Source organism: Saccopteryx bilineata, chromosome 1 (genome assembly GCF_036850765.1).
Source record: "Saccopteryx bilineata isolate mSacBil1 chromosome 1, mSacBil1_pri_phased_curated, whole genome shotgun sequence".
Classification (NCBI taxonomy): Eukaryota; Metazoa; Chordata; class Mammalia; order Chiroptera; family Emballonuridae; genus Saccopteryx; species Saccopteryx bilineata.
The window spans coordinates 186,644,442-186,670,002 of record NC_089490.1 but is presented as its reverse complement, the minus strand read 5'-3'; the positions used below and the strand labels follow the sequence as shown (position 1 = coordinate 186,670,002).

At 39.6% G+C, this 25,561-nt stretch overlaps 1 protein-coding gene across 5 annotated transcripts in view; it reads right to left on the bottom strand.

Annotated features, from left to right (window-relative positions):
• Positions 1-18,338, bottom strand: part of SLC10A7 (solute carrier family 10 member 7) — a 223,466-nt gene extending 205,128 nt beyond the window's left edge. Inside the window, exons 1-4 of one of the 5 annotated variants that reach the window (XM_066232441.1) lie at positions 17,669-18,338; positions 12,200-12,282; positions 4,484-4,620; positions 581-656 (exon numbers count right to left, since the gene is read on the bottom strand). In XM_066232441.1, the coding sequence (XP_066088538.1) occupies positions 581-656; positions 4,484-4,620; positions 12,200-12,282; positions 17,669-17,768 (396 nt within the window). In that variant the 5' untranslated portion in view covers positions 17,769-18,338. The remainder of the gene's footprint in view (positions 1-580; positions 657-4,483; positions 4,621-12,199; positions 12,283-17,668) is intronic. The other 4 variants (XM_066232432.1, XM_066232465.1, XM_066232457.1 and 1 more) reach the window with 4 other exon arrangements.
• Between the last annotated feature and the right edge of the window lie 7,223 nt (positions 18,339-25,561).

The window sequence follows — 25,561 nt, the reverse complement described above, 5'->3', positions numbered from 1 at the left end:
CACAAGGAATCTAGTCAGTAATATTGGGAAAGCTATGAATGGTGCCAGTTGGGTACTGAAAATACAGAAGGGAACACTATACAAAGTATATGACTGTCTAACCACTGAGATATACACCAGAAACCAATACAAAATGAAATTAAAAGAGAACCACTATCTGGTTCTTTTCAAGAACAACACATAGTAAAGTCATATGACTTGTTCTGGCCAATCTAATGTGAGTACAAGTGCCATGTATCACTTCCAGCCCAGGCAGTGAAAAACCCATTTGTGATTCTCCAATTTCTCTTTTCCTGCTGTAGCAACTGAAAATGCTCTGTGTTCCATCCAGAGGGTGCACCTTCCAGTCATGCGCCTCCATTCACCAGGCTTCCTTAGTGATGGCAAAGACCTTCCTACTGACCCACTTGGGACACATACCATGAGCAAAAAATAAACCTATACGTTCAGCCATTGAGATTTTTCGCCTTCTTAGTTATCACAGCCTACCTATGATATGATTCCTTAGTCATAAAATAGAATATAAAAATAAAAGCACAACATTTACTTATGTTTAAATAAAGTTCAGCCTATGACTCACCTCATTTCCACCAACTGCCTTGGTTAGAATTACAGCAGAAGACACAGGGGGAGGCATGCACCCTACAGTCTGCAAACTGAAAAATAAAAGAAGCAATTGTAAATGGTATTTTTTTCAATCATAAATAGTTTCCACTACATTCATTCTAAAAGAGCAGGGCAGAGTAAATGAGAATAGGAGAGTGATTATTCACACACATGCCCTGTGGAGGAATTCACATGGATCTGTATGAGGCAACGTGGCTCAGAAGACACTGCGAATGCACGAGGAAGTTCTCGCTCCATTCACAGGCTTGGGTGATTTATTTCTTACATTATTGAATATAACTTTAAAATAATTTTTTTAAAAAGAGTCAAATTATAATAAGTGCAGTCAAGAAAAGATAACCAAGATGGTTAATCATTTGGTAACTTCAAAACTACTTCCAGAGTTCAAAAATATTTAACAAAACAGGAGTCTTACACTTGCAGATTCCTTTCCATAAAACAGCAATTATCAAACATTCATCTCATTAAAGACATTTCCACATTATTGTAATATCATTACAGAAATAGGAATGACACAGCATAGACTTCCTGAATTCAGACTGATGTAAACTCTAGTGTCTAATCTAAATTTGGTTTTTTAATATCCAGATTAAGACAAGAAGTCTATTCTCTCAGTTTATGATAGAAGATACATTGAATGACAAGGAAATGAAACTATGAGTAGAAAAATCTAAAGTGCTAAAGATAAAAAACATGACTCAGCCTTCAGACAAAATAGGCATTCTGGGGATAGCAAGGAGCTGGCCTGCCTAATAGAGAAATTTCACACAGGAAATACAGAACACAGGGTATCTAATGTTTTGCAAAAAGGATTACAAATGATTTTAATTCACTTTTGTAATAATGATTTGCCTAAAATTTATGTAAAGAATTTACATTAGCTCTAAAATCAGGAAAAAAATAAAAGTTTTAATTCATTTTGATACAAAAATACCTTCTATGGATTTTCCAGCTCAATTCAAGTCAATCTTGTCTCCTTTTTAAGGATGATTTTCCCAAGAGATGCTAGAGTAGACCATCTGATTATGAATTCCATATCTCTGAGCCTTCCTCATGATCATCACCACCATCATTAATAATACTTGCTAAGCATTCACCATTTGTAGTAGATACTGTTCTAGACCCTTTACTCATTTATTCCTCACAAATACTCAAGGTAAATGTTATTATTATTCTCATTTTGCTAAAAACTAAAATCAATCAGGAAGTTAAATAATTTGCCTGAACTCACAAAGCTATCTGTCTAAGGTGAAACTTTTATTCTGGAATCCAAGGTAAGAACTTACCTCACTTCCAGCCTCTCTGCCTTCTATCTCCCCGACCACCATTACTACGGATAGGTCCTCTCAGGTATTTTCAACATTTCTAGCTTTTTCGATCTTCCCCTCTTTTCTGGCTACTTCCTTTCTATGTACAAAGAAGTAGAGTTCCCCCTACTTAAAAAAACAAACAAACAAACAAAAAACCTCTTTAAGCTATTCATTGACTACTTATGCCTCTATAGATACTACACAAGGGTATAAAAAAAAAGCATAAGACCTCATTCCTACTTTAAAGGCAGCAGAAGAGTCAGCACATAAATGTTGATAATTAACCTCGAATTAGAACTGTTGCTTCCTCAAGATGTAATCCTACTTTTTTCATTTTGGCTCACTGACTTTTTTTGGTGACAGAGACAGAGAGAGACAGAGAGAGGGACAGATAGGGACAGACAGACTGGAAAGAAGAGAGATGAGAAGCATTAATTCTTCATTGCAGTACCCTAGTTATTCATGGATTGCTTTCTCATATGTGCCCTGACCGGGGGGCCACAGCAGACTGAGTGACCCCCCACTCAAGCCAGTGACCCTAGGCTCAAGCTGGTGACCCTTGCTCAAACCAGATGAACCTGCGCTCAAGTTGGCGACCTCGGGGTCTTCAACCTGGATCCTCTGCATCCCAGTCTGACACTCCATCCACGGCACCACCGCCTGGTCAGGCTTACTGTTGACCTTCTTTAATGAGCATTCCACCTCCATAACCCAGAAGTTCATTTTCTCTTTACTTCTCTGGAATCTGACTTATGCCCCTTCGACTAGTAAAAGTAGAACTTTAAAAGTAACCAGTTTTCTCCTAATCAGCAAATCCAATATCCTTTTACCCATATTTATTCTTCTTACCTTCTTCTTTCTCAAAACATTCTATTCTCTTGGTTACCAGGATATCTCATCAATCTAATATATCTCCTATCCTTTAAACCAGACCATTCTAGTTTTTTTGCTGTCTTTCCTGCCTTCTTCTCAATATTATTTTCATATGTAAATCTGTAGGAATACTTTCAAATTTACATTTCTTTCCCACATTTGTAGCTGCCCAAAACTGCTACCTTAAATTAAACATGTCTAATGTTGAATGTATGCATTTTCTAAAAAAAATTAATTTGTCTCTCAATTGAACTTTGTTTGCCAATGGGATAGTTTTTTCCTAATGATACAGTTATGCGTGGTTTTATTCACTCACTTTTCATCAATCAATCAATCACCATAACCAACTCCCCATTCTTTCTATGACTATTGCCATCCTCCTCCTTCAGATACTTTTCACACAAGTCTAGACATTTCTAAAACATCTACTGAATGGTCTCTCTACCTCTCCTCTTTCCCTTTAACTCAGCAAGGTAAGGAGTATGTGCTCAGAATATATTTATTTCAAGGACTCAGACAGGATCCTGACATAGGAGTATGCAAGTCCTTAATGTGAATATACTTAGTATATACTCTCAAATTGGGGAGGGGAAGGAAGGAAAAGTGAACTAAGAAGCATTTTCCCTAAGTGTGTGAGGCTAAGTCCATACTCCTGTATGGCTAATATGCTGAGGTGATAATTGTATGCTTTTTTATTCAGCATACTGAGATTGTAACCCCTACTCTACACCACCTACAGTATATACCCAGTACAATGCTATCACATTAATCCTCCCTAATGACCACTTTTAAGCAGATTATTCTCTTGTTTAGTACATTTAAGAACTCTCCATCATCTACAGATTCAGTAGTTCTGGTCTTCTACCAGTTGGTCTTCTTTCCTGTACATTTTTAAAAAGCACATTATACTCAGCCATTATTTGTATACATTCGATAAGAAAAATCACAAAAATTAAAGCACCCAATTGCCAGCCTACATTACACATACATACAGATCTTACAACCTCTCGTCCCTTCCAGCTTTCTCCCATCATAACTCTTAAATGCTCAGAAAAGTGTTCACCTAGAACCTTAACATTAAGCATATGGATGTCTTTTTTTTTTTTTAATAATTTTTTTTTTTTTTTTTTTTTTTACAGAGACAGAGAGTCAGAGTGAGGGATAGACAGGGACAGACAGACAGCAATGGAGAGATGAGAAGCATCAATCATTAGTTTTTCGTTGCACATTGCGACACCTTAGTTGTTCATTGATTGCTTTCTCATATGTGCCTTGACCATGGGCCTTCAGCAGACCGAGTAACCCCTTGCTTGAGCCAGCGACCTTGGGTCCAAGCTGGTGAATTTTTGCTCAAACCAGATGAGCCCATATTCAAGCTGGCGACCTTGGGGTCTTGAACCTGGGTCGTCCACATCCCAGTCTGACGCTCTATCCACTGCGCCACCGCCTGGTCAGGCAAGCATATGGATGTCTTAAGATTCTGTTATAAAAAATTTTGATGGACCTCCTTGGTAAAACACTATCATTTTAAAGGAAGAGAATAAAGTTAACAATGTTTTAATTTTTTTATAAGCTAGCACACATAAGCCCTTTTATATAGAGTTGCTACAGAAGCAATACAGTCATTAAAGATGTCCCATTTGAAGTAGACCCTTCAGAATATTTAAACATACCCTTTTAAAAGCCATTCATTGATTGGTGTGATTGATAAAAGCTGAAGAAAAAGCCATATTGTTGCTGGAAAGAATGCAAGAGTAAAGATCTGGATGAAAAGATGTAGTCTTATATGCACCAAAGCACTGGTCAGCTCCTGTAAAAATGGACACAAAATAGAAAAAGTAAGAAAAATATTTCCAAAGAGAGACTGCTACTAACATCATATAAATTACTTTTTAAAATTGAGATATAAGTGACATATAACATTATATTAGTTCCAGGTATATAACATTAGCAATTCAATATTTGTATACATGGTTAAACGATCACTCCAATAGTTACATCTATCAATTTGGAGTTATTTCATAGCTAATTTTTTTATCTATAAGCATATGCATAAGAGACAAACGAAGAAAAAACTTACTGATAACAATTATAAAGTTATTCATAAAGACTACGACTTTTATATAAATTTTTTGAAATGTTCTAATTGCTTTCAAATATAGGCTCTACCACAACAATTCAGACTTGTGAAATTCTGGAGGACAAGGCTAACTACCTTTTCACTAGTATATTTGAGAATTGTGACACTGTAAATAAACATATATGTTTAATCACCTAAAAAAATAAGTTTTGTTTAAAATTTTAGTAGGACCTATCGCATTTTAATCAGATATGATGTTTAACCTCTATTCATTACACCAGGCCTAGAAAGTTTGGCAAGAAGTTACTAAATCTACTAAAAAACAATTTTTAAAAATTTTCTGCCCAATATTCGATCATTTAAAATGGCTATTTCTACAAAATCTACTCACTAGGTTTCTTTGTTAACATTTACTAAATAGTAGTTATAGGCCATTCTCTGAGCTTGCCATTTGTTGGTCACATAAGTTTGTTAAGTATGATTTTTGTTCACTGGCTTACAGTTTGCATTGGGGGCTGGGCAGCCAGCTACAGTGGTCTGTGAGGTTGCAGGCTGCCTTCCTGCTTGGGAGGGACCACTGTCTAGCTAATGTTTACTGGAAGGGACGGTCTGCCCCACCACTGAGAGGGGTGGGAGGACTTCTTTTCTCTCTTCTCCCTGATCCCTTGGCCTCCATGGGAAAAGCGGGTTTTCTGCTTTTCCCTTGGCTTTTCTTATAGCCTGCCTGTCTTGGTGAGATGCCAATAAACAGAATGGCTCACCATCCTCTGATTCGGCTGTTTCTTTATCATCTGCCCAAATCTAATGAGAACAGCATGTGAATGGCCACGATGGTGGCGACGGCCCCTGGCCTTACACTACTTCATGTAGGTTATTTCATTTAATCCTCCCAACATCCCCATTAGGTGGGTATCATTATTCCTATTTAACTGATGAGGAAATCAGGGTTGAGAGCCAATACACAGGGAGCTCAGAATCAAACCCAACAAACCCAGGCCTGCTTCTTCCACTGTGTCATCCTGCTGTCCAGGAGAAGAGAAATTCCCAGAAAACACACAAAGCAGGCACATTATAAGTCTCACAACTGAAAATGGATATTCAGTTAACTTTGGAGGTATAAATATATGCTAATTAACAAGCATTTGCATTTGAATTTCTTTGAGTTATGTGGTTATTCGGTGGAAATGAAACAAGTTCAGAAAGTAGTATAAAACTGATATAAAACATTCAGGCAGTCATAAAAACACATTCAAAGATGCCAATGGTTTTACTGGTTATAAAATAACACTGAAGGCCTGACCTGTGGTGGTGCAGTGGATAAAGCGTCAACCTGGAAATGCTGAGGTTGCTGGTTCAAAACCCTGGGCTTACCTGGTCAAGGCACATATGGGAGTTGATGCTTCCTGCTCCTCCCCCCTTCTCTCTCTCTCTCTCTCCCTCTCTCTCTCTCTCTCTCTCCTCTCTATAATGAATAAATAAAATCTTTAAAAAAAATAATAAAATAACACTGAAATTATGACCCCACCACCCCCAGTTCAAACAAGACATTCAAAAGACCCTCAGCTTCTGGCTTCTTCCTTGTTCACATAATGGTGAGTATCCCTGCTTGTCAAACAAGGTTTCTAGTTTCATGAATAAGCAGGTCAATGCCGACTCATTCATCAACCGCCACTTCTGGGATCTGTCTCATAGGCTCCCACTCTTTATCTCCCTGTGTGAAGACACACAACAGTTCCATTTTGGTTGCAAGATGGCCTCAATAACATCAAAGGAATTCTGGCAATCTGAAACTAACATAAGGAAACAGGGAAACACTGGACAGAGCAGAAGCCATACTAGGTCCATGGACCAACACTAACAGAAAAGGAGCCACCTCTCACTGAATCACAAGTTCCGCACCAGAGAAACGGGAGCATCGGCGTTCCGAGAATTCTCAGCAGTATTGAAACTAAATCTCACTCAGATACACTCAGCGGCATTCAATAAATACCAAATAAATACTAGTGGCTTTAATTCTTTTTAATTATAATAAAATGATTAGCCAAAATGCAGTAATTATGGCATTTGTTTATACTTCTCATAGAAATACCAAATGGCATAGCTTTCTGAAAACTAATTTGGGAAGGTATATCAAGGACTATAATATAATTTATATTCTGGAATCCAAAAATTTTATGTTTAGGCATTCATTTCAACAATATAAAAAAAATGGTTACAAGATTCAACAAACACTTCTGAGCACCTGCCCGCCTCAAGGTACTTGGAATATCCATCACAACTTAAACTGCACATATCATTTGACCTAGCAATTCCAATTCTAGGAATTGACCCTTCACATATGTTCTCAAGTATGGGAAATGCAGCGTGTTTATAACAGCAAAACCTTATAAATTACCTAAATGTTCATCAATAGGAGATCAGCAAAATATATCATGACACCTTCAAAAAATGGAACACTTTCTTCATACAAAAAGAAACAGGGAGCTCATTATATGTTGATATAAAATAATCCCCAAGCCTGACCTGTGGTGGCGCAGTGGATAAAGCGTCAACCTGGAAATGCTGAGGTTGCCAGTTCGAAACCCTGGGCTTGCCTGGTCAAGGCACATATGGGAGTTGATGCTTCCTGCTCCTCCCCACCTTCTCTCTCTGTCTCTCTCTCCTCTCTCTCTCCCTCTCTCCCTCTCTTTCTCCCTTTCTCTCTCCTCTCTAAAATGAATTTAAAAATTTAAAAAAAAAAGAAATCTTAAAAAAAAAAAAGTTAAAAAAAATAAATAAAAAATAAAATAAAAAAATCCCCAAGATACATTTTTGAGTTAAATAAGGTAAGGCAGCAAACAGTATAAAATACCATAGTCTAAAGGGATATACACATATGTATGTTTTGCATAGAGTGTCTTTGGAAAGATTCACAGAAACTATTAACATTGATTGTTTCCAGAGAAGAGAAATGGATAAATATCTGGTAGGCAGGATGAAAGGGAGACTTTTTTATCATATGTACTATTGTACCTTTATGTACATAAACGTAAACAAAATTTAAATTATCTTATTTTTAAATATATAAGTAAAGAAAAATTAAATAAAAGTATTAAATTATATGAAGTTATTATTATACAATGTCACACAGAAAAAATAAGATTATATATGCATGTATATGTGGGTACATGTATGCAAGTATGTATATACCCATATACATGTTTAAATACATACATAATTTTTCAGTCTTTTATTTTTAAAATATTCTCTGTGTAAAATATGTTTAAGAAATAAAAGAACTAAAAAACACACAGATGTTAGAACAGTTATTTTTCATCTTTCTAATCTTTCTACAATGAGGAAATGCCACTTCTATAATCAGAAAGGAGTTATAAAAAATAAAATACAGTTAGCAAACACTGGTTGACCTAATACTTGACAATTAGAAACGACTGCTATCACATCAGACCCACTGTGTGGGTCATACAGGGCCTCTCAACAACAGGGAGATAACACACATGAAGTGTTGCTAAGAAAGACTTTCAAGACTACCACAACAAACCAGTGCTGTGTGTTTTCCACATCTTCTTCATACAACGTTAAAGAGAAAATATGGTAACACTAGAAAAGAAAAAGCAAACCCCAGAAAATCCAAAATAGCACTATTCCACATATATCCACGCAGAATTTAGGGCCACATAGTCAAATAAATGCCATCATGAATTTTTTTGTGTGTGTATTTTTTTTTTTTCTGAAGCTGGAAACGGGGAGAGACAGTCAAACAGACTCCCGCATGCGCCCGACTGGGATCCACCAGCACGCCCACCAGGGGCAACGCTCTGCCCCTCCGGGGCGTTGCTCTGTCGCGACCAGAGCCACTCTAGCGCCTGGGGCAGAGGCCAAGGAGCCATCCCCAGCGCCCGGGCTATCTTTGCTCCAATGGAGCCTCGCTGTGGGAGGGGAAGAGAGAGACAGAGAGGAAGGAGAGGGGGAGGGGTGGAGAAGCAGATGGGCGCCTCTCCTATGTGCCCTGGCCGGGAATCGAACCCGGGTCCCCCGCACGCCAGGCCGACGCTCCACCGCTGAGCCAACCGGCCAGGGCCCCATCATGAATTATTGAAAAAGCTGATTCCACATGACATTTTGTTTATGCACATGTAATCCAGGTCAGATCCCATTAAAACAAACGTAAAGAGACACTCCACATACTGATTACACCGAGTCTCACTGGCGGCATCAAGAATGGCTTAAAAGTAGGGACACTGACTGGGACGTACCAATATTTTCATTACATCCTGATTTCCCTCCTAACCCTTGTATAATCTTTATTTGATTTCTGAGGGTCAGCCTTCTAGCTCTGGGACGGCAACAAGCAGCACAAGCCTAAAGTTGGGGATTTGCTACATTTACTTCGGAGCAAATGGGATTTTAAAAAATAATCTGTTTCAGGAGATAATGGACAACCTGTATGTTTTGCTCATCTTTGTTTCTATTCCAGAGTCAAATATAGGGCCTCGTAGGCACTGATAGGTCATTTGTTTACATGAACTGGTCCTGCCCCAGTCTGTTCAGTGACAAAGCCTCTGAAACTGTAGGTCTGAAGTTAACTGTACATAAATGATATTTAAATATAACCTAATCACACTTCAGTACAATAAAATTCAGAAACCATTTCAACAGGTCTTTCAAAAACTAGACAGCAACAAATATAAAACTGGAGATCTAGCATTAAGTCTTTTTAGCATTAAGCAGTAACACAGTTCTTTATGATTACAATAAAGAAGCCTGACCGGGTGGTGGTGCAGTGGATACAGCGTCAGACTGGGATGCGGAGAACCCAGATTCAGGACCTCGAGGTCGCCAGCTTGAGTGTGGGCTCATCTGGTTTGAGCAAAGCTCACCAGCTTGAACCCAAGGTCGCTGACTTGAGCAAGGGGTTACTTGGTCTGCTGAAGGCCCACGGTCAAGGCACATATGAGAAAGCAATCAATAAACAACTAAGGTGTCGCAATGGAAAACTAATGATTGATACTTCTCATCTCTCTCCGTTCCTGTCTGTCTGTCCTTATCTATCCCTCTGACTTTCTCTGTTTCTGTAAAAAAAAAAGCAAAAAAAAAATTGCAATAAAGAAGCAAAACAAGTTTAGAATACACATCATGACAACAATGTCTGAGTGATACTACATGAAATGTTCACTATGAATCAAACTTGAATGGGACCACTGTAAATGCTTTCAAATACACTCAAGTCGATAATAACTCACCATCTCCTGTGTACAAAAACACACTATTCTAAGACCTAATAGGATACAAAAATAGTTGTCCCAGCTGAAATTAATTTAAGATTATTAACTAGAAAATAAATAACAAGACTGCTACCTTCTAATTTACAACTGTTCAGTTACCCGGGAAATTAACAGGGCTTAGAGATGGTTTAACATTACACAATGATGCAATCTAGGGTATCTTAAGTTAAATGGATCTTCAAAATGGCTTAATGTTGTATTAGTTTCAAAAGGGTCTTTTATGGAGGAAATGGCTTTGATGGCTACTTAGATACCATGAGAATGCCCAGGGATCAAGGCATTTCATCATTGGATCCAAATTAGCTGGATGACTCTGAAGGTTTCCCAGGTGCTCACAGAAGAATCCGGTCCTTTGAGAAATGCTGATAGCTGTGACATTCCTTCTTCATTCAACTCCTGCATCCTACGAAGTTGGCTGCTTGACAGAATAGCATTAAGCGAGAAGCAAAGGAGAGAACCAAGTCTCCTGCCAGATTTCCCACAGTCTAAGTAACAGCTGTAGCTGTTAAGCAGCCACCAGGGGACAGAGTTAGAGCAATGAATGTCCCAAGTAGAGGACTTGGGCAAGGCAGCTGCTTCACAAAGAGCACCAAGAAAGATCAGACCAGCACCACACGAGTGGCAAATATCTTTTTGTACCATTGTGTCCCACATTTGAGGACTAACAGAACTCTGATATAATTGATATAGAACTGAAATTTGACATACGGGCAGTCCACGGGTTATGAATGAAATAGGTTCTGTAGATTTGTTCTTAAATTGAATCTGTATGTAAGCTGGAACAGGTACATTAACCTTTAAATGCAACTTAGATGTTTTATCTAGAACATGCATTTATTTTTACCTTTCTGCACATATAAATACTTAAATATTTTCAAACATACAGAACTTATCTCATTTGTAAGCTGGGGACTGCCTGGATTTAGGAAATCCTATCCATGTCAGCTATTTTCAGACCAGTAATAAGTAAGAATATTTAGCATTCCTGAGACACAATTTTTCTGTCATAGACACTACATATGAATCCCATCTATATCCAAAATGTCCCCAATAGAACACAACCTGCTAACTACAGAATACATAAATTCAGTAAAACCATATTTTCTTCCGTGTTGCTACTGAGATAATAAAAAAAGAGGTAAGTAAATTTGATCTTCATTCAATCACATTTCAAAGAAACAAACTTTAAGTAAAAGCAAGATATGATGTACAAACAGAATTTTAAGTTTTAAAGTCATTTCCTTAAAAAAAAGTCGTTCTTACATAGTAAGATTTCCCTGTCCACATAAGACTAAGCATCTTAGAATGACAACTTTTAAAACTCTATGTAATTTCTTCAAAAGCATATGAGTATTTCTCCTATTGTTTGCTTCCATTATATGTCAAAAAGGAATCATAAATTTTACTCATTCCTATCTCAGGTATAAAAATATCTAGATTTCTTTAATTCCAAGGAATCCCATGTTCAGTGACATCTGGATAGTAAACAATATTATCTGTATGCCCGTATGACAGAGTATGACTGTATGAAAAATACCAATATTTCCTTAAAATATCTATTAATGTTTAATAGATATACTGGCAAAAATATACATTTTTTAAAAAGATATACAAATTAGTCAAAAGTTATAATAAGCATCTCTTAAGCAGCATAAGTCCTGGGAACAAAAGATGACCCACAGAGTGATGGGAGCCCAAATATAATTAAGAGCCTAAAGAGACCTCTATAATTACCACCACAATCTGAGGAAGATCTGAAGGAAATGCTTCACTTCAGTTGCCATATTAAACACATACCCATTATAACCACATCCTCAGGGTCCATGCTGCTCAACTATACAGTTTCTAGAATATGTAGGTACAAAACACAAGTCCTCTGCTGAAATCCAAGTTATTTTCTGAGATAGTGAAGCTTTCAGACTATAGCTACAGACAGCTTTACAAAAGGATTATGAAATTTCAAAATAGTAAGTACAAATTAAAATTTTCTCCCTGCTTTTCACACGCCTCATAGGTGACAGTACCTCTGTTTTTAATGATAGTCCACTGTTAAAGAATATTGTTGAAACAGCAATGTAGGAGACAGTTATTTCTGGCTTCAGTGGTCCTAAAGAGAAAGAAATTAGTTACTGTTAGATAAGAGTTTCCAGTCTTCCAGCATGAAAGACAAATCCATTGGTGAAGGACAAATGGTACTTTAAATCTTAGTGTTGACCCTGGTATACTACTGCCCTGACAGAAGTAAGCATTTGCTGTGATGCTGTCTAATTCCACAGAGGAGTTTCGACAAGGACCACAGCTGGCTCGTTCAACAGAGCATCCTTAGAACCAGAGAAATAACAATAAAGTCTGCTCTCACACAGGAGAGCAGATAGTCTACATCCTTCGATATAGGTCCTAATTATACCTATCATAGTGCCAGTCCTCAAATCAAAAGGAGAGAATCAATGGAAGAAGTTATGTTCTCTTTAGCAAATATTATTTTATTTCTTCTAGGATACTAGAAATAAAAGCTTGCATTCATACATATACTCAGTTCTCCCCAAGACTGTTCAATCTATAAATATTTATTGAGTACTTACTATGCGATTGAGATAATACAGATAGAATAATAAGAGTACTTTACAATATGTTGCTAAGATTGCAATTATTATGAAATTGTGCCTGGCCTAGGCATACCATTGTGAAACAGACAGGCCTGATCTTGGTCTTCCAAAAACCCCTCTCTGAAGTTAGGCTGGTAACATCCCAGATGTATTAACATTATAAATACAATTGGGGCAATCCTAATCTTTATTTTTGTGGCTTATACATAATTGTCTTAAAGACCTAGTGTGCTAACCAATGAACAACATTCTTTTAAAAGACGTAGTCTGAGAAAATGCCATTTTATACCTGTATACAAGTAATTTTCCAGTAGGGACATTTTGCACTCCCTCCCCCACCCTACCGACATTTGGCAACGTCTAGAAATTTCTTAGTTGTTTTAACTCAGGGACTAGGAGGTGTGACTGGCATCTAGTGGATAGAGATCAGGAATTCTCCTAAACATCATGGAAGGCAAAGAATAGCCCTCCCAATAACTTAAGAATTATCATGTCCAAAATGTCAGTAGTACCAAGGTTGAGAAACCCTGGCATATACCAACAGTTCCAACTCAGTGGTTGAGGATGGTGATTCAGATGTGAATGTTAAAGTCAAGGAGTCTGGCTTGTTTTGAAAGTCAATGCCTCCTAGGAATTTTAAATACTGTTTTTAAAAACCTGTATCATTTTTATTTTCCTCCATTGTCCCGTTTTTTTTTTATGAGACCTTATTCTTGTCAACTATGGTTCTGCCCACAATGGTGCCTCCAGAATTTCCATATAGGATGGGTGAGAGCTGGCAATATGGTTGCAAGTGAGAGCTAGGGACACGTCTAAAGACGCTCTCCAAGCAAGTGATGGCATTTGCTTAGACTGCGTGTTTCTCTGGGGCAGCGACAGCATCTACTTTACCTAGCCAACGACCAAATCTTTCTAAAAACTCTTCCCACAGTTCACATACAGGTACATAGATACACACGATAACTATTAACCCTTTGAGTAGTGAGTTTTCTTTATGCTCGCTGACCCCTGGGAGTGAGTTTTTTTCAAAAAATGAAATTAGTTCCAGTTACAGTTTTATTAACTTAAAATCGTGTTTGTTTGATAGCCAATTCATGGAAACAAGAACATACATTTGCCTTTTTTTAATGTTGCCTTACATATTTTTAAAATAAATCGATTGTACTCTGGATGGTACGAAGAGGTACATAAACGTTCATACTGCAGAGGGTTAAGTAATTGGTGTTATTCAGGGGAATGATTCTTGACTTTCAATGTTTTAAATAGTAGAGACAGGTCTTACTGTTTGTTTTGTTTTGTTTTAAGATGCATCTCTATATAACTCTAAACCATGCAAGGGCAAGATGAGAGTATTACAGGGCTAATTAGCCTTCTTTCTGATTTGGAGAAAAACCTAAGGCATCTATGAGGCATTATCACTGAGATGCCAACACACGGTTTCAGGGTTTTTTGGTCTTGTTTTTATTTAATTAATTGTGTTTACATAGATTCTAGGGTCACCCCGAATGCATCCCCCCATATTCCCCTCAACATCTCCCTTGCCCCCCTCCTTAGAGTGCCCTCCCCCCTTCCCTTCAGGTTTATCCCATCCTATCATCCCCTTTCTCTCTGTCCTCTTTTCCTCTGGTCCCTCCTCTGTCTCAGTTCTGTTCCTCAGTTCTCACTGTTCCTTGGATTCCTCAAATACGGAACTAGAAGTCCCAGGGCTGCAATACAAACTTGGTAAATATTTGCACAGAGGTAAGAATTGAAACTACTACTTAAAAATGATACCCAGCCCTCTCCAAGGTAATGATTATATCCACGTCACCAAAATAAACAGATCCAGATCTTAAGATGGCTATAAAGCTAAAGTGGAAATATAAGTTTTAGCTTTTCCTTTAAACAAAAGCAAAACTGTTTATCAGTGAAAATAAAGCAAGGCAATGATATCAAAAGAAAAATTGGCCATAAAAAAAATAATGAAGCAATTTTTGGGCTCCAGAACTCATGCTTTCTTATAACAGGGGGATAAAGAAAATGATGTGGAATGTTTAAGAAAGCAAGGAACTATTACTATTTCATAACAAAACCTACTCATTGCCAAAGTAAATTTCATTACTAAATAGAATCTAAGATATTCATGCCAAAGTACTTAAGCTTATAGTATGTTTCTGGTTTTGTTTTGTTTTGTTTCTAATGGAAAAACAAAGCAGTTTTGTTTTTAGGATTAATGTATTTTTAATGGCAATAATTTAAGATTCAAGTAGAAATGAGAAAGTTACTCTGTACTTATAAAGAAGTAAAGCATTCTCCTCCCAAGAATGAATAGTACAGTGTTGGACTGGAGTCAACTCTAAGGTGTGCACAGCTCAGGGCTTCCCTGGGTCTCAAGGGAACAGAATAACGATACCTCAGAATTTATAAACATTTATATCTACTATGGTTCTTTATTTTCCACTTCTTTCTATTTATTTAAAAGTGAAAGGTAATGAGTAAAAAGAATAGTGAACTAAGAATTAAATTACCTAGGCTATTGCCTATATATACTTTTTCCCATTTGGAAAGTCATTCAACTTCTCTAATTTTAGGGTTCCCACATCTATACATTTGCTGCCATACATAACTCACCAATAGGCTATGAATATTTTGTAAAGGGAGGTCAGATCATAGTTTTGATACTTTAAGTGTACAGGTATTACACTTAAAAATAAAGAATGTAGTCACTAAGGTGCTGACCCAGGCAAAGGTGAAGTGAGCTTATTAACAGGTTGAAGACTACCCAAATTGTTTCTGTTTCAAAGATGTCTAGAAAACTGTTCTACTGGAAACAGTTCAGTGACTGTGAATGTATTAAAAGTCACAATCTCATATACAGAGCCTATAAATGGAAACTTTGTCTAAAAGTGAGAAGCAAAGAGAAGTGCTTCAAGAGCAGAATAGGATGGCAACCATTCCTTTCTTTGTTCTTAGATTTTTGCTGGATTGACTAGTGGAGTAAAAGTGTTTCTTGGAAATATTTGGAGGTTTGCTTTTATTTAAGAGGTTTAAAGGTCAGTTGAAAAGTCAACAGAAGTATCGAACATTAGCCTGACAGCCTAACGTAGGGTCACTCACCTAACCACAGGTCTCTGTATCTTCAACTGTAAAAGATGCCTGATGGCTTAAAACACTTTAAAAATCCCTTTTAGTGCTTAACGGTGTACTTTTACAATTAAACCAGGCAATGAATTATCCTAGATTAATGACATGAGGACTGGTGGTTATGGGAAATGATATTTCTAAGGCACAATAATCGACCAAAACTTCAAGAAGCAGCGTCTGAGGGAAGAAATAAGGTTACAGAATCCATCTTACATGCCCCTGGAAGCCCTAGGGAAATAATTCAGCATTCAACAACCTTCTTCTCAGGGAGCACCCCAGCAATGTAAGATAGAGGTGTTCAGCAAACCTGCAGATCTAAACTCAAAGGTCATATATCACCTATAATTTCACCTTAACACAGAGTAAATAAAAGCTCTAAAACCAGATGCTATGAAACGTGCTAGTAAAGTGTGCATGGTAGATCATCATACAGACTCTCTAACTTGAATTCTCACTGTCTAGCTAGCTGCAGGAACAGGGGCTACCATTTGACAGACTCTGAAACACCAACATTCACAAGTTTCCTCAAAGCTCACAGAGGAGCTATGCCAAAGAAGAAACTCCCACAAATAACAGCTTTATCCTCAGTAATACAGCCTACATCTTTTGTGCTAAGTGAATATAGACAAAAAAAAATTTTTTTAAGTTTTAATCCCCACAATCCTTGTTCAAGTAATTCCTTTTAAATGCTCCCTGAATCTACTTCTCAACGGAGGTATTGAAGACAGGAAGGAGAAGGAACTACTGTTCTCCTGAGAGATTGTCTGATTCGATGCCATCAAGTTTTAACAACAAGGCACAAATAACTTCAAATATCCTCCTGACCACTTCCTAACAAAACGATTGCCTGTGATCACACCTCTCTTTATCTGTCCCTGTTGTATGACTGATGTATTAAACCTGTCAATAGCGTGGAAACTGACAAACAAGCTCAAAAAGACAAAGAAGTTGAAGAAATTAAATTACTATGTATGAAAAGTAGGACATAATTGTCTGGAGGTCCAGGGGAGGGAGGGACATAAAAGGCTAATGATGTTTCCAGTCATGCCCCCCCACCGCCCCACTACCCATCCCCACATTACAAGGCTCCCACTATTCAGGATTTGAGTATATTATAGTCCACCTACATCGCCTTGCCAAAATACACACCACCGAGGAGTCTAACACAACCTATATCTGTTAGACTGCTAAGTGCAGCAACTAGTCCGGGCAGCACGCGGAAGTAGTGCCCTGTAATGAAAACGTGCTACGTGTCAGTCAGCCTGGGAGTTTCTGGAGCAGCAGCCACGCCGCAGATCATCCCTCTCCAAGTTGTGGGCCACGACATCTGAGTGGGAGCAGGAAGGGGTGTCCCTTATCCTTTTTCTTCCCCCATTATGTTCAAACAGGGGGGTGCGGTGGAGGGGGTGGAAATGGACAAGGCAATGGTGTCCTCTCCAAGATAGATAAGGAGCTCCTGGCGACCTAGCAGCCCGTGGGGTAGGAAGGATGCTACTTTGAAGGGAAGAAAAGAAAGTTTCATTTCGTTCTCAGGAACCTCACTCCCGACTGTTCGCGGGAAAAGGTGAACCTGCGGTCAAAGTCACTTGCTCTATTCCTACTTACAAGTGAAAATATCAGCAAAAGGACCAAAGGACACCCTGGGGTGGTCAGTGCCCCTGCGCGAGGCAGCCAGTTCCCAGTACGGTCTCCCTTCCTTGCCGAGACTCGCTAATGAGTTTTCAAGTGGGAATCGCGGTGGAGCGTGCGGAGGCGCCGACTTACCCCCGTTCACCCCGATGGACGGCTCCAGTTTGGCTCCGGCGATCACTAGCACTATTCCAATCATGAACCATTCTTTCCTCATTCTCTCCAGCAGCCTCATGTTTGGGTGGGTGGGTTTTGTTTATTTGTTTGGCTTTTTTCCTTTTTAAGCTGCGATTGCTTAATCCCCGGAGCGTCTTCACACTTTCCACGGTCCTTCTTGACATGCAGCAGAGCAAGTTAAATTGCTACTTGTAAACTAAAGACCAAGGGGTTGCTCCGGCGGCTTCGAGGAGGGCTGGGAGTAGTAGTACCCAGTGACAGAAAAGCCTCACTGAGCGCCGCCATCACTACCGCCCGCCTTCGAAGAGACGCGCACACAGCCAGAGCCGCTTTGGCCGCCGCCCCCAAGCGCGAAGGTTCCGAAACGGACAATTAGGCCAGGCTGGTCAGCGCAGGAGGTCAGGGAAAGGAGGCTGGCCGCCGGCTGGGGCCGACATACTAGCCACTTCCAAGACCTGCGGGACCTTAGGAACGACAGGGAGAGACATGAGGGGAGAGACGTGGGGCGGCACATCTAGCCTTTTCAAGGGTCCCTCTCCAACAGACCTTTAGGTACAGTCCTCGCGACCCTGGAGCACATCTACGGAGAGGTTGTCTTTTGCTTCCCCACAAAACTGTGAGCAGGGCCAGCATGCGCTTTGTCATAAATGTCTGTCAGTAGCAGTGACAGGGGTGCGGGGGGGTGGACGCATTTCTTCGAAGCATTACGACGCTTCCCCGACGCTGGCGATGACGTATGCGCGGGGTAGAAGGGGAGGCCACTTTTAGTCTCCCAGTTCCCCACCTCAGCCGCGGGAGTTAGACGTGCTCCCAAATCCACGCGGGGAATGGGCTCTCTCGTGGCTTCCTCGTTACGGGAACTTTAGCCGCCGGGCTGGACTGAAAATTGGGGACCGATCCGACGTACAGGTCCGCTGTTGTAGCCCGGGAGGACTGTTGAACTCTCCAATTCGGTCGCCTCTGCTCTGTCCCGAGACCCCGTGCTTACACCTGCCGGGAGTGGGGAGGACTGCAAGGGCGGGGACCTAATCTTCCTAATGGGGTAGGACATTTGGGTAGGGGGTCAGGGACCCCAATGCAAAAGTGGCGAGGGGCTGGACGAGTAGTGGGGGTAGTGGAGGCTGCCTTCCATTGGACTACCAGTTTCTGCCTTCCAGTGGTTTGTTGTTTTTTGGTTTTTGTTTGTTTTTTTTTGGAAACCAGTGACATTGATAGTCTCCTGAATGGACTTCTTACCCATAAATCCTGCAGGGTCATCAATGCCTCCCTATTAGGCATCCAAATGAATAAATAAAATACCGTGTGACATTTGGGAGATAGTCTGGTCTCTAATATATAGTTCAATAGTTAACTGCAAAAATTAAAGTTTGCAAGGGACTTCTGGTGTGGTTCAGTGATGCCAGACTTTAATTCTGAATTTATTCAAAGACTAAAAGAGACTCGTGCTGTATTTTTCCTTCATTAATTTAGCTTTATCTCAATGACATGACTTGCTGTCCAAAAACTAAGCCAGACTATTATCAACTGAAGGTTATTTGGTGTCACCTAAGTATACATCAGGCAGAATAACAAAAAGTGAATCTCAAGATAAAATGAACTTAATAGGGAAACACAGATGATATTATATAACTTAAAAAGAGAAAGCACGCGAGATGAGATAAAATCTGATGTTAATTATCAGGCAGTCACAAGGTAAGTGGAGATACATGAAAGATAGTTTATAACACAATTATTTTCTTAGAGTAATTTCTTTCTAGGTTAAAGAATCATACATCTCAGTCGTTGAAGGTATGCCCTTGTACTAAAAGATCATTAAACATTATACTTACAGAAATTGAGCCACTTTAACTTTATCACTGTTTACAAATTCTTATTTACCAACAACTCTTTGATCTGTTTAGAGAAGACTCTAACTCGTGGAAAAGTTTTTTTAATTTGTTTGTTTGTTTGGTTGGTTTTTAATTGTACCTTAAGGAAAACAATACAGCACACTGTGAATTCTGTTATGTTAAGGCTTGTATTAATTTCCTATGGCTGCCGTAACAAATGCCTTTCACTGGCCTGTAAATAAAGAAATTTATTCTATCCTAGTTCTGAAAGCCAGAAGTCCCTAATCAAGGTGTCAGCAAGACCACCCTTCCTCTGGAGGCTCTAGGGAGAGATTCCTTCCTCGTCTGGTCTCTTTCAGCTTGTGGTGGTTGTCAGCATAACGGCTTCCTTGGCTTATGACCACATCACCCCAATCTCTGCCTCTGTCTTCATATTGCCTCCTTTTCTGTCTGTCTGTATCTTTTCTATGTGTCCCATAATAACATTTGTCATTGTCATTTGTCATTTAGATCCCACCCAGATAATCCAGAATTATCTCATTTTAAGATCCTTACTTTGGCCCTGGTGAGCTGGCTTATTGGCTAGTGCATCAGCCTGGTGTATGGATGACTCAGGCTTGATTCCTGGTCAGGGCACACAGAAGCAACCGTCTATTCTCTGCATTCCTCTCCCTCTTCTCTCCCTCTTTTCCTCTTGCAGCCAGTGGCCTGACTGGTTCAAGTGATGGCCCAGGCGGTGAAGATGGCTCGGTTGGTTTGAGCATGTCAGCCTCAGGCACTAAAAATAGCTCTTGATTCCAGCATAGGCACCAGATGAGGGTTGCAAGATGGATTCTGGTTGGAGTGCATGTGGGAGTCTTTCCCACTATCACCCATCCTCTCACTTTAAAAAAATCCTAATTTATCTGCAAATATCCTTTTTCTAAATTAGGTAACTGTACTACATTGCCCCCCAAATATTTATGTCTATCTGGAACCTCAGAATGTGACCTTATTTGTAAATAGGATCTTGAAGATGCAATGAGTTAAGAGGAGTCATATTGGATTAAGATGAGTCCTAAATCCAATGATTGGTTTCCTTATAAGAGGATCATGTGAAGTCTCACAAAGAGACAGAAGAGGAGGAAGTCTTGTGAAGCTGGAGCACAGATTGGAGTGATGTGTCTAAAAGCCAAGGAATATTGAGGGTACACCTTGAAAACAACCACCAGAAGCTGTGAGAGAGACGTGGACCAGGTTCTCTCTCAGGACCTCAAAAAGGAACCAACCCAACTGACACCTTGACTTCAGAATTTTTGTCTCCTCAATTGTGGGATGATAAATTTCTGTTATTTTAAGCCATCCAGTTTGCTATACTTTGTAACCAAGAAAACTTACACAGCCCCATTCACAGATTTCAGAGGTTTGATATGGACCTATCTTTGGGGTGGCCACCATGCAACCTACTACCAGACCCTTCCTGCCTTCTCTTTTTTCCATTTCTTCCTTTAATAATTCTATCAGTTCTCTTTCACTCATTTTTCCCCATCATTTTTTCTTTCCCTTGCTTCTTCACCTAGATTTTTCTTTTGTTACACATGCCACTGCCCTGACATCATTCCAATCAAACTGTACAAAGCATGCTTCTCTAAGAGACATGATACACATTCTTTATTTAATAAGTAGTATATTTCTTTAGTGATCAAATATTTAATGTGCCTCCACTGTGTGCCAGGCATGTCTCAGTGCTACTCATTCAGCTGTGAACAGAAAAAGGCACGAAACCTTGCTGTCAGGAGCTTATAATATTATAGAGGAGACATGTAAACAAATGTGTAATTACAAATTGAGATAGGAAAAGAACAGGATGTGGCAAATAATCTAGATTGGTGAGGGCCTCTCTGATATCTAACAGATGGTAGGCAGGTGGGAGGAAGTTATTGCTCTGCAAGGAAAAACTTGACATCATGGAATTCAAAGACCCGGCTAGCTAGACCAGTCAATGAAGGGACAGTGATGTGGAAAGGGTTGAGATCTAGGCAGGGTACAGATCGTGTGTGACCTTTTATGTGTGGTAAAGGACTTAGAAATCAGTAAATGTACTGTTCATAAAAATTAGGGGATATTTCAAAATGCATATGAAGCGATAAAATATCCTCAAATTTTTGTGAGCAGTGCACTATAGGAAGCCACAGAACGATCTTAAACTAGCTAGTGATGACATGTCTCATTTTTCTGGAGAGATTAGTACTTTACAAAAAGAGAGACAAGTAGTCCAGGAAGAAGTACTAAGGCCAATGGAGCAGAAAAAGGCAATTAGTATAAGAACTGTTAAACAGGAAGAATAAAAAATAAATGACAATCATCTTTAGGGCAATGGTGAAGCAGTCTCAGATGACTCCAAAATCAGTCAAACAGATACCAGTGCCATTCACTCAGTCAGGAAATCTTTAAAAAGCATATTTGGGGAAGAGAGTATAAAATCAGTTTCTATCTTGCGTTCAAGGCCAGTGGGGCATGTGAATAGAGATGTCCAGAATGCAGGCCGAGTGGAGACTTAAGCTCATGAAAACAAGATTTGCTGTAGCTCTGGGATTCTTCAACAACAGATTATGGAAACCATAGACATTAATGTAGCAAATACTTACTTTTAAATTGTGTTGCTTACATTGGTTACTTAATCTCTTTGAAAGTGGCTTGTTTACTTACAATATTTATGAATGTTTACTATGTACCAAGAACACGGTACACCTTATAATTGCTTTCGTGGGCTTTATGTTTAACAGAATGGTGATGGGAACTGTATCTCATCAGTCTATTGAAAAGATTCAATGGAACAGTGTATGTGCAGTGCCTTGCCTGGAACAAATGCTCAGTTATTTATTCAACAAGTATGTATTGAGCTTCTACTTTGTGCTGGGCATCCTTCTAAACGCCGGGTTACAAGGGAAAGTGAGAGATGAGATTAGCTTTCCTTGTGTAGTACAATAATGGCATAAAAAAAGTAACAAGTACTGATAAGTGCCACGATAAAAATGAAACAGGTCACGTGCTAAGCAACAAGAAGGCTACTTTGAGTTATCTGGGAAAGTCTTTCTAAAGGGATGCAGAGCCCTGGCCGGTTGGCTCAGCGGTAGAGCGTCAGCCTGGCGTGCGGGGGACCCGGGTTCGATTCCCGGCCAGGGCACATAGGAGAAGCGCCCATTTGCTTCTCCACCCCCTCCTCCTTTCTGTCTCTCTCTTCCCCTCCCGCAGCCAAGGCTCCATTGGAGCAAAGATGGCCCGGGCGCTGGGGATGGCTCCTTGGCCTCTGCCCCAGGCGCTAGAGTGGCTCTGGTCACGGCAGAGTGACGCCCTGGAGGGGCAGAGCATCGCCCCCTGGTGGGCGTGTCGGGTGGATCCCCGTCAGGCGCATGCGGGAGTCTGTCTGACTGTCTCTCCCGGTTTCTAGCTTCAGAAAAAATACAATAATAATAATAATAAAGGGATGCAGAGACCCCACTAGGACCCCATGATGGGGGCAACGTCCACATGTTAGTATCTCAGAAATGAGCACTTTAGGTAGCCAGGGCTGCAGCCACACCGTGAACATAGATGAATCTGAATGTGACCTTGAACTTGAACCTGGCTATAAACTTGAATCTAAACCACAAACGAGCTCAAACTTACTGTGAACTTGAACTTGGCTGCAAACTTGAACTTAATCTTGAACTAGAATTTGACCATGAACCTGAGCCATAGCCAGAGCTGTGAAATTGATCATGAATTTGAACTTGACCATGAACTTGACTGCGACTGTAAACTTCAGCTTGAACTTTGACCGTGTACTTGAACTTGAGCTTGAACCTGTCTTTGAACATTTAGCTTTCTTCAGACACTAAAATGAACATCAAAGCAGTTTTGGAGTTCAAAACAAGAAGTGAAAAAAAAAAAGAATCTGCGAGTCTGTAAATCTGTGAATGGCAGACTGTTTCCTTAGCAGTGGTGCTTGGTTTTTAAAGGGGAGATTAAAGGGAGAGGTTATTAATAAAACAGTATCTTAATCTCTATTTGATCATCCCCCAAAATGGTAAACTCCATGAAGGCAGCTCAGATCTTTTGAGTAATTCTATATTTATTTCAGTTAGAAATAAAACTTCTAGAAGATCCTCTCCCATAAAGAGAAACTGACAGACACTTAAATAGATGTCAAATCTTTGTAAGAATCTGAGCCTGACCTGACCCTGAGCCTGACCCGAGCCTGAATCATGGGCAGAGCTGGAGCTGCAATGTGAATGTGACCCTGGACTTGACAGTGAGGTTGACCTTGAAGTTGACCTTCAGCCTGACCATGGACTGTTAGTTTCCCGCAGATACTAAAATGAACATCAAAGGCAGCTTTGGGTTCTCAGGAGAGAGACCATGCTTTGTCTTTAGATCCTCAGTACACTGCTCAGTACCTGCATATTGTAGAAATTCAACGTATATTTGTTTAACCAATTAATAACTTGGCTATTCATTGTTAGAAACTGTAACAAAACACAAAATCATTATTTAGACAGCAAGTTACTTATTTCATAAGTGACTGAGATAAACTAAGAACAGAAAAAGCAAATTACCAAATTTTAGTTTGCCAAAGTAGGGAACAAAGGAAGCTTTGCTTTTTCCAAGAAAGTAATTTAAGCCCTCTTCACCAAACAACAATGTATTATTATTCTTACTAGAAGTAGTGATAATAAATCAATATGAATTCAGTCTTAATCACAGGAAAAACGTGAGACAGAATCTATTTTTAATTATCCTAACTGTACAGCTAAGGAAACTGAGGCACAGAGACCCAAGGTCTCACAGTGACTTAGTGACAGTGAGGATCCAAACCCAGGTGATCACGCCACAGCCTGCCCTCTTAACTACTCTACGGTACCATCATTATTAAATAATGGTGAATAACTCAATACAACTGTGCACCCAAAGTCTACTTTTAATTAATGAAGAACATGTTTTTCAACCTAAATGTTTCTAAATCTAAACTAGTAGTCTCCCAGGATGTGCTCCAGTGGGTTGTTGGGACACCCAAATCGCAAAGATAATGTGTTCACTCACGTGCTTTAGCAAAGCAAACTTTCCCAGCAACTTCTTGTTCCACAGATGACTGCACAGAAGATACACTCAGCCAGACTTAATGGTCTAAACACTAGGGACTGATTTTATCCCTCAGGTGGGTATAACAACACCAAGCCCCATGCCTACAGCCGCTATTTACTCTCAGATTAGCACTCTAACCATAATACACGTTTAGATGCAGGTGGTTTAATTATATTGAAGAGCTGGTCTTAATAGGAATTACAACTTGGGGATAGCAGCTAAAGGGAGAGCTAGTCAAAACTAAACTCTCCCTCCGACGGCCTCATCTTGGTTTGTTTTTGTTTTTTTCCTACCCAGTGCATTTATCCTCTTGGCCTCCTCCAGTAATCCTCAAGGGTTTATTATGTGTGTGTGTGTGTGTGTGTAGATAGGGGGACCTCTTTTTCTTCTATCCTGCTGTAAATTATATCCCCATATTTGAGCTTCCTAACAAAAAAATATACTTCTGAGCACCCAGGGGGAAAATAATCTTCTCTGGTATAAAAAGCCAATACAAATTACTGTGTATTCGAGAAAACACTAAGGTGGGAATGACCCTGGGATGTGTATTAGTTTCCTATTGCTGCTATAACAAATTACCTCCCCTTCATGGCTTAAAAACACAAATTTATTCACTCATAGTTCTGGGGCTCAGAAGTTCCAGTGGATCTCACTGGGCTAAAAAAAACAAAACACCAAAAACCAACCAACCAAACAAACAAAAAATGTGTCAGCAGGTCTGCATTCCTTTCTAGGTTTCTAGAGGAAATTGGTTTCCTTTTCCTGCTTCTAGGGGCTGCCTGCTCCCTGGTTTTATGCTCCCTTTGTCTTCAAAGTCAGCAATAGCCCAGCAGTATTTAGTATCTTCTCAGCATGGTGACTGGACACAGTAGTTTTTATGTTTATGAGAGAGTCTCTTTGAGTTTGAGCAGCTCCAGGA